We start from the raw sequence: 10,336 nt of genomic DNA on the forward strand, positions 1-10,336 counted from the left end.
TTATCTCCTTCTGGTGCTTTATTTAGTTTTTGTTCCTTTAATGCTACTTCCACCTCTTCCTTTGTTGGAGGCTCTATTATCTCTTCCTCTTCCCCTTCTCCATCATCTGTATTTTCTTCTTCATTGTCCTCATTATCTTCCATAGTCTGATTTTGATTTAATAATTGTTCAAAATATTCTTTCCATGTATTCATAATCTCTGTTGAATTATTTATTAGAAGCCCATTTTGTCTTGGATAAATTCCGTTCTGGGTTTGAAACCTTCTTTCATATATTTGATTCAACCAAAGACATTTTTTGTTTTGTTATTTTTAAGTCTTCTTCCATTTGCACTAATTGCTCATTTAGAAAGGCTTGTTTCTTTTTCCTGCAAATCTTGCCTGCTTTCCTTCTTCCTTCATTATATGCCTCATTTCTTGCTCTTGTTGGTCTTTCCATATATTTCTTATTCTTGAGGTTTATACTCTCCCTACATTCCTCGTCGAACCATTCTCTATTATCCTGTTTCTCTTGATATCCCAGAGTCCTCTCGGCTTCTGTAATTATTGCGGTTTTAAAATCTACCCATATCACTTCTTTACTTGCTCTATTGTCATTAATTTCTTTAATTTTGTTTTGAAATGCTTCTCTCTTATCACTCTCCATAATCTTGTCAATATTCAATTTCTTACATTTTCCATACTGCTTAGATCTTTGACAACTTATTTTACATCTATATTTAACCTGTACTAAGTAATAATAACTATCACAGTTGGGATCCTCTTAATGTTCTTACGTCCATGATATTCATCGCAAATCACTTCTCTATGAGGACATGATCTATTTGATTCAAGGTTACCCCATCCAGTGCTGCCCATGTTCTTTTATGTATATTTTTGTGTGGGAAGTATGTAGAGCTGATGATCAAGTTCTTACTTTCTGCAAAATCTATTAATTTTATTCCATTATGGTTGGTTGTATCATGTAAACTTTCTGTCTCAATTACTCCTCTGTATTCCTTCTCTTTGGCCGGTCACGGTAGCTGAGCGGTCTGAGACATGCACTATCTTCGCTCGCTCGGAAGCCGGGATCGTGGGTTCGAATCCCACTCAGGGCATGGATGTTTGTGTGCGTTTTTCTGTGTTTGTCTACAGATAGAGGCCTTGCGACGAGCTGATCACTCGCCCAAGGAGTCCTACCGAATGTGTAAGATCTAGTAAACCGAAGTGAAACGGAGAGTTTCATGGAGGTAGGCCTAGGCCCAAATTGGAGCTGTAGCACCACAGAAAAAAAAATTCCTTCTCTTTACCTATTTTGGCATTAAGATCCCCTAAGATAACCTTTATGTCATTACTTGGTATTGAATCATATGTATCTTCCATTTGTTGAGAGAAATAGTCTTTGACCTCCTCTTCTTTTTCTTCTGTAGATGCATGCATGTTCATCAATGTCACACTGAAAAATTTCGTTCTAATTCTCAAAGTGCACATTCTTTCACTTTTTGGTTTAAAGTGCTTTTAAATTCTTGTTCTATTACAAAGGCTACACCAAATTCCTTATTGCCTTCTGCTTTACCACTGTAACATATAGTATGTTTCTTTAAGTCCATGATTCCTTTACCCAGCCATCTAATTTCCTGTATAGCTGTGATTTTCATATTGTACTTATCTATCTGTTCTAGTACCGATTTCATGGCACCTGGTTTATTGAGGGTTTTTACATTCCATGTACCTAGAGAGTAGTCCATATTCTTTGACAATTGTTGTCTTCCATTCTGTTGAGGTTTCCGAGGCTTGATTCCAGGTTTCAAGACATTTATATTTTTTTATGGTGAGAGGTCGTCAGCCTCCCGCCCAACCCCCAACCTGCAGGACCAGGGTATCCCTTTTAGTCTGGGTCATCCCTTTTGACCTGTTCGGCATGGGTGGCCCTACCAGTAGTTATGTTACCGCTAACATAGCTCTTAGGGTCATCTGACCACGCAAGCCCCTCCACTACGTCAAAGTGGAGACAATCTGACCTCCTCTACTCCCACTAAATCTAACTTATATTTTGAGATTTCTTCTGCCACTGCCTTAAGTGAACCTGCCTTATACATACTTCTAACAATCCAAGTACCACATCTTGTATCCATTTTCTTTCCCTTAGGTTGTTTATCCAAAGAAACCACCCAGGTCCAAGGCTTCATGAGCATTTTCATAACAAGCTTATTTTTTATGGTGAGGAGTTGTTAGCCACATGCCCAACGCCAATCTGGAGGACCACCCCTTGTCAGCTGTACATGACTTCTTATTCAATATATTCAGAGCTTCCCTCCATACTTGGAAGGCATCTCCTCCATCCACAACCTGGGGACACACCTTGCCATGGTGATAAGGGACCACCTAACATGGGTTTGTACCTATACTGTAATTTTAAACTCAGTTTCATTGACATAAGCTGTGTGCACCCCAACTGTAGTTAATGGACAGCAGCTCTGACTGTATGTTATGCATGATCAGTACACTATCATACAGCAGAATGAACAGAATTTGTTGTGTTAGGAAAAATGTGAATCCATTATCTGAGTTTAATGTAAATGAGTATGGTGTGGGATCATCTGATGACAAAAGCATTAGGAGATGGTATGAAAAATTAATGAGACTGAGACCATGGGAAAAAGGCACTCTATCGGCAGCATTGGAAATCTGATGAAAATGAGGATCATGATGGCAGGCTTCAACATGGGGTCTGGACAGGCAGACCTCCCAAGCAAACGCAGAGTTGCACATGCTCCAAATGAGAGTCCACATAATCCTTCAGAAAAGCCTATATCTAAAACCAAACAAATTACAGGTAGTCCAGAAACTTACAACACATGATAAATAGCTAAGATCACAGTCTGCGACCCACACATGCATGTAAATTTTGGAACATGATAATTTCAGTCATATTGCCAGCACTGATAAAACAAAATTTCATACCTCTGGATGAGTCTATCAGCTTAGCAGCATCATTTGGAGTAGTCAGCCTCCCAGAGAACATTTAGAATGTGAATGGGATACTCCTAAAGCGAACACGTGGTGCATGCTGACACATGAAAGAGTATCGACCCACTTTTTCCCTGATGAGGACATCATTACATGCAATTCAATGCTAGGCATGCTGCAGTTCAACAAGAATCTTATCCTCCAACTGGACAGTGCAAGTGTCCATTTTGTTCATACTGTCAGTGACTGTGTGGCCATGAGTTTCCCAGGTCAATGGACAGGAAGATGACCAATTGCAAGAATGCACACAGAGCTATGAATGGCACTTACTGTGAAGTGTTTTGCAACTAACCGCACTAGTGTGTAAATGAACTGTTTCAACTGCTGAATAAAGTATTGCCACCAATATCCTCATATGTTTTCATTCCCAAGTTACAGTTGCTTGAAATCCCAGCAATTCTTTTAGGTAGACCTTGTATTATCAGGTGTAATCTCAACAATCTACACAGCTCTCCTCATGAGTCTTCAACGGGGAGAATCCAAACTTAAAAGGAAGATAGGCTACATTTCAAAATGCATATACTGTACACTTCACTGTTCACATGACATCTCAACATGTACATGACGACTGAAACGCAACCTGAAATAAATATCTTACTGAGTATAAATGAAAACTACACCATACAACTTGAAGGAACAGTACACGTACAAGAATAGCCATACATACAACATTCTGGAAGCACAATTTGGAGACTGAACTAGACAGGATGACAATTTAAAGTGAAATTTCAGGTTAGCACTGCAATGGGTGCTGAGATTACAGTATGATGGGATGTGAAGCTATGTAGTCTGGTAGCTAGAAGGACAACCTTCTACCTTGAATATAGAGGCAGCAGGTTCCTCCAAAAAAACTGAAACAGAATGTCCGATAATCAAAATCTTACTATCCTGGTCAATAAGCCTCTCAAACATGACACACCTTTAACAGCATTATAAACAGGATCATCTTTTTGTGTAGAAGATAAGTAATAGGCAGAAATCCACTCTCGCATAAAACGCCACAGGAAGTCTATCAGAGTGAACACAGTTTTGGCACACATCATTCGTGTGTCTACATTCAAGCCTTCTGCTGAAACTGTTCCACATCCCGACAAATGAAGTGCATATGATGGTTGCTCATCACCAGGGCTTGACTGTGGTATATGAGAGCTAGTATCTAACACAGCTATCATCTCTTCCAAAAAGCAATTCAGATCAGCAGGTGAAGCAGACAGAACAGCGTGTACTGAAACAAAATTGGAAGATTAAATTATAACACAGACACTGAAACTCTCTTAATTTATTCCTTAAGCAAAACATTCACATGCTCTGTGCAATATTATCACCACTTTCTTGCATCACAACTGTAACTAAGAATACAGTTTATTCAAATATTTTCCACTGCTAAACAGCAAAAACCAGCATTCACAAACTACTTCCTCGTGACTGGCAAAATTTGGAAGGCAACTTAGCTATTTATTGCTGTAACATTAGACATTTCATTACACATATTTATGCAAAAATGAATGAAAGTGTATATTCTGATTGTCATATGCTTGAGTGTTACTACACACAGGGTTCAGACTGGTAATTGGATTTGTTAAACACTTACATATCATAGGTACAATTAACCATAGTGCTACCACACACTCTACATTTCACTACAGCATGCACTAGGTCTTCTTTGTCTGCTGTGTCTTCACTGGTGTCTGCTAAATGGCCTGCCTGAGAGCCTGGTTCACTGTTTTCTCTCCTCCCAGTAACAGCTGAGTTTTTTATTAGGTCTTCTACCTCATTAGCAAATGCTTTGCCTGCCTCCCTTCTCACATGGTCCTCAGACAGTGCAGGGTAGGCACGGTGGTGGTAAATACTTGTAGGAATTCTCCAATGCACCGGATCCTCATTTTCAGCCAAGTGCAATACACAGCAGCCAGGTGCTGGTCCCATTTGCATTCCCTTGGGGCCTCAAGAATTTCCTCAGATGTCACTCCGTTTGGGACTGCATATAGTATGTTGGAGGTCGAGCCCTGCAGGGCAGCTATCAGGTACATGACTCGCTCCTGGGGTGTCCAGCAGTTGCGCTCTGCTATGGTCTCAAACTGATGTTGGAACACAGTGCATTATCTGGGTCTCACAAGTAAAAATCTTTTATTTAAAAAAATTGCAGTTGAAATTACAAACAGTCATAAATGGAGGAAATTAAAGCTAATACGAGGGTCATACTGAAAGTCATGAGCAACAATTTTTTGTAAAGTAACATGCTTTATTATTGCCAAACCAAAAACACCACCTCAATATACAGATCTTTCTTTATTTTTCCACATAATCACCACTTCTTTGTACATATTTCTCCCAGCGTTCTGGGAGTTTGAAAATTCCCCTTCTGTAAAATTCTGTTCCAGCCATCCGAAGACACTGACGCACTGCTTTCTGAATTGCCTCCCTCGTCTCAAAACGTTGTCCACGCAGCTGATCCTTCACAAATCCGAAAAGATGGTAGTCAGAGGGTGCCAGATCAAGGCTATAGGAGGGGTGTGGAAGAACTTCCCACCCCCATCTTTGCAATTGCTTCCAATGTGGTCTTTGGTCAATAACCGCGGGACCCAACAAGCACAAACTTTCCTATAGCCCAAGCTTTCAATCATCTCCTGTACTGCACTGTGCCCTATTCCAAGTTTTCAGGCTATTGTGTCCATAGTCACACGCCTGTCATCTTGAATGATCTCATCCACTCTTTCCTTGTTGCGTTCAGTTGAGGCTGTTCGAGGAAGACCGCTCTGAGGCTCATCTTCGATGCTGGTGTTCCCATCTTTAAAATGTTTCACCCATCTTCGAACACTGCTCACGCCCATGCGCACACTTCCACAACCACGCTGAAGTCTCTGGTGAATTTCTGCAGCAGGGATTTCCTCTTTCACAAGAAATTCGATGACAGCACACTGCCGAAACGACATATCGTTGTTGGCCATTTTGTTAGGAGTGATACTGGTCACGTGATGCAAGCTGTTGATGTCACAAGACACTCAAGGTTAACACAACAGCTGGTTCCACCTACCACTATATTCTCTTTCGTCTGCTGTTCCCAGGTTGCATGCAAAAAAAAAGTTGCTCATGACTTTCGGTACAACCTACGTATTTAAGGTCTTATGTTTACTTGCATCCACAACACCAACCAGACTACATGCCATTTCAGATTATATAAAGCAACATACCTCACCTGCAGTATAAGTTCAATGCTTTAGAAAATAAGAGCATATTTCATTTTAATAAGGGGATTCTTATGTATTTAGTTTTGTTCTATTAACGACAGAGTCTGTAAGTAACTTTAACTATATTACACAGAATGATAGGATAAGTATAGACCACATTTTTATGCCCTAATAATCCCTTAAATATGCATGCATTTATGCATGAAAAACTTCCAAAATATGCAATAAAAAGTTCATACCAAATATTAAAATTGATTTTACATTATTTTAAGACCAACAAATCAACATTTGAGTTAATTTTATGTAATCACTGAATGATTCACTTGCAATGAAAAGCTATATTTAAATATAAATCATGCAAAAAAGCCAATATTTTTTCATTACAAGTTAAAGAAAACCAGCAGAACTCACATTTAGCTCTCTAAGTTTTCAACTTCTCTTCTGTTGCAGTTCACAATTACTAAATGTTTTAGGTTTCCCACATTTAGTCGCCTCCTACTGTCTCATAAGATACCCTTACAGCAGGAAAAACTTCTTTCCACCTCACAGGAACTTAAAGGTGCATGTACAAAAGCCACTATTTGCTCGACTGTTAGTGATTATTTACTTGGCAGTTCAGTATGTCTACTGCCTAAATTTTTTCTTCAGTTTCACAAATTTGTTTGTATCCTGGTTTTTTGAAAGAATGCTATGTACTTTTCATTTACTACTTCACCATCTCTTCCAGAAACTGAATTAAATTCGGAAGCAGTGGTTCTGAATACATTTAACGATTGATACAAAGTAGTATTGCTACTGCTTGTATCCAGTGAGGAAATGGCAGATGGAAGATGAGAGAAGTGACAGATATATATAGGAAAGATTAGTTTCTAGTTCTGCATTTTAGCACATCTTGGGCAATTTGAATTGATGCTGCACTTTTGGGATCAAATGTATCCACAACATTCCTAATTGTTTCTGAATGTTCAGTATAATAACTCACTGCACACAGCCACGTGCACCAGCGCAATAAAATTGGTTCTGGAATATTTGGTACTACTGCTTTAAAGACTTCTTTCCTATATGGTGCTTTAACAAATACCTTCTTCACAGAAGACACCAACTCTTCAACAAGCACAAAATTTGTAAGAATTGTTTTTGCAACACAGTGCAACCCATGGGCAAGGCAAGTCAAATGTGTCATATTTGGAAATACAACTTTAAAAGAGCAGTACCAGCCTTGATCATATAACTTGTGGCATCAGTCAGAAAGGGCAATATGCGCTCATACTGAATGCCGTTCAGCCATAGTAAATTCATGGAATTGATATAAGATTCAGAAACTGTGGAGCTATTTGTGGTTTCAAATCACTCTTACTTACTTACTTACTTACTTATGGAGCTGAGCCCTTCATGAGGAGAAGCCAAATCTGCAGCTACTCAAGAATTTCAGCATTTGATAGAACCTGAAGGTTCATTACCATGTTCACAAGAGCCCTCCACTGGTCCCTATCCTGAGCCAGATCAATCCAATCCATACCATTACATCTTATCTCTCTAAGATCCATTTTAATATTGTCCACCCACTTACGCCTTGGTCTTCCCAGTGGTCTCTTTCCTTCTGTATACACACGATGATTGAAAATTTGAACATAAAACTAAAAAATATATAATAATAAACTTTCAAAAAGAAAATATTCAACATAAATAGAGACCTTTGAAAATATTATGCATATTCATAAAACAGGCAAAATATGCATTTATTTGCACCACCAAACCATACCTAAAATTTAAGAAATGAAGTAATTCATACATATATCCAAATGAGCATACTTTTTGGGTGCAAGAAAAAAATATGCATTTGCATTAAAATCTGGTCCCTAATTATAAGTGAACAATGAACTGTAAAAATTTGAAAGGAAGCACTAGCAGTTACATTGAGCACTTGTCTTACATCTGTCTGAAGAAATTGAGTAAAACCAAAAAGGCCTGACTTAGGATAGGTGTTTTCTAGGCTGAGATCTGAACTCAGGGCATCCCAAATATGAAGCAGGAGTACTACTCAAGCATATACAATATTTGCACCGAACATTCTTGAAGCATATGATTACAAAATACATAAATGTAATGCATTGCATTGTCTTTATTACATAGAATAGCATAATGGCCACTGACATTTCAACAGAAAGACTGTTGTGATTGTCAACATTATTGAAGCTGGAGCATTGAATATACTGACAAAACAATTTGTGTGCATGTGCAACATCATTTGCTTATATAAACAAACTCTGTCAAAAGCACTTAACTTCATTAACTTGAAAAGTTCTGAAAATCTTGAGAGAATAACAACCTACACTAAGTGTTCCTGCTATATAGATATATACAACAAAATTTTTTTAACATAGGCAGACCTGCAATAGCAACTCAAATATAATTCCATTGCTGCTTACTGCTGAAATCTTGCTCTGGCATTACTGGCTATGACAACTTTGACTTGTACTACATATAACAACAGAATAGCAAGTGTTAACCTTTTACATAATTGGATATCACTGTCATAACATGTGGTACATAAAAAAGAGGGATGTCTGTCTCATGAAAAACAGTAAATGATAAGTGAAACTTAACTTACACATGATTTTGCCTCTTGCCTCCTTTGTCTTTAAATGAAACTTTGCCAAAGACCAGTCTCAATAAGAATCCCATTCAGCTAAAATCTATAATACAAGTACATGTTTAAGCAATGTCCTAAAACATTTCAATATATAAGAAAATTTTATATATAATTTTATCATAAATACTATAAACATGAAATCATAAGTAACTCACTGAAACTGAATCCAGCTTCCAACAAAATAAAATTCATTAATCTGTACTTATTTTATTTGTAAATGTTCACCTAATGAAGATCAATATCTGATCAAAACATGGGTGGAGGGGGTTGTTATTTTAAGAAAATAAAAGAAAATAGTTAGCTGTAATTAATATACCATCTATGAGTGTTGTGTAGACAATTCATAAAACACAATAGGACTTACACAGAATGTACGGCATGAAGAATAGCAGTGTCTGTAAATCTCGTTTCAGACTTATTGTACAGGCTTCAAATACTGCCTGAATAAAGGGAGTATTAACGCTTTCCAACACTGTGAATGTCCAATTACAGGCCCAATCATTCAATGTCATGCCATATTTTGACCTGAAAGATAAATCTCATTTTAAACTGCAACCTCAATGCAAAACATTAATATCTGTGTCAAGCCAGTTGGACTGGAATGTTAAATTGTAAAGAACCGTTAGAATTCTATATGTAATAATATAAATGCCATTGTGAATGCAACAATTTATTTGGTTGTAGTTCTTTGTCTACATGTTTTGGCCGTAACTGGCCATCATCGGGTGTATTTTTCACTACGTAGCTGTCACACTGCAATGAGTGTTGCATTCACAATGGCAGTTGTATTATTCCATATAGAAGTGCATAGTGCAACAGGATGCTTAAATATAATAGAATAACCATTAGAATAATGTATGTGAACAGTATACAAACCCAATTATGGGATGAGGCATCTGTACAGTCGGTCCTACAGATTTCTTGTAATATGATGAAAGAAGAGGAGCCATTATTTCTTGAACATCACTAGGAAATGAATCCCAAATTCTTTTCTTTGGCGATTTCTCATCTGGTGATATCGTGAATAGTTTAAGTAATTCCTGAAAATAAAAGTTTACAGGTTCTAATAAAGAAGTTGGTGGCTGTAAGTTTTACTTTTATAAATTCATGAAGAAATTATGAGACTGAATTCAGGGAATGCTTGCTATCGTTTAGTCCAGAATGTTCTGTCTACCTAAAAACATAAATATTAAAATATATGGGGTGGGCACAAGGATGTGACAGTCTTCTGTAGGCTACTGTGACAGACCAGACAATAAATGAGGTCAAGCATTTTAAGGAGTAACTAACATAATGACTGCAGTTTAGTATCCATGCATTACATGTTCCAGAAGACCATGACAATTGATAGGTTGCCATAATCGCTGTCTGAAATTCTGCATAATTTGCTGCAATAAAGCAACACTAATTGTCCCAGTTCCCTCTGTAACATGGTCCTTCTCTTCCTGGGTGCAGTGGATGAGAGTAGCATACACAGGAGGAAGTTT

At 37.8% G+C, this 10,336-nt stretch overlaps 1 protein-coding gene across 1 annotated transcript; it reads right to left on the minus strand.

Moving 5' to 3' along the window:
* Nucleotides 1–2,262: 2,262 nt before the first annotated feature.
* On the minus strand, nucleotides 2,263–9,886 carry LOC111863491 (serine/threonine-protein kinase ATR). Its single transcript, XM_023849837.2, has 3 exons — nucleotides 9,726–9,886; nucleotides 9,214–9,374; nucleotides 2,263–4,233 (listed from the first exon to the last, which is right to left on the minus strand). Exons 1-3 carry the CDS (start codon nucleotides 9,797–9,799, stop codon nucleotides 3,881–3,883), a joined length of 588 nt encoding a protein of 195 aa, XP_023705605.1. The 5' UTR covers nucleotides 9,800–9,886; the 3' UTR covers nucleotides 2,263–3,880.
* Between the last annotated feature and the right edge of the window lie 450 nt (nucleotides 9,887–10,336).

The sequence above is a fragment of the Cryptotermes secundus genome, unplaced genomic scaffold (assembly GCF_002891405.2).
Source record: "Cryptotermes secundus unplaced genomic scaffold, Csec_1.0 scaffold9244, whole genome shotgun sequence".
NCBI lineage: Eukaryota > Metazoa > Arthropoda > Insecta > Blattodea > Kalotermitidae > Cryptotermes > Cryptotermes secundus.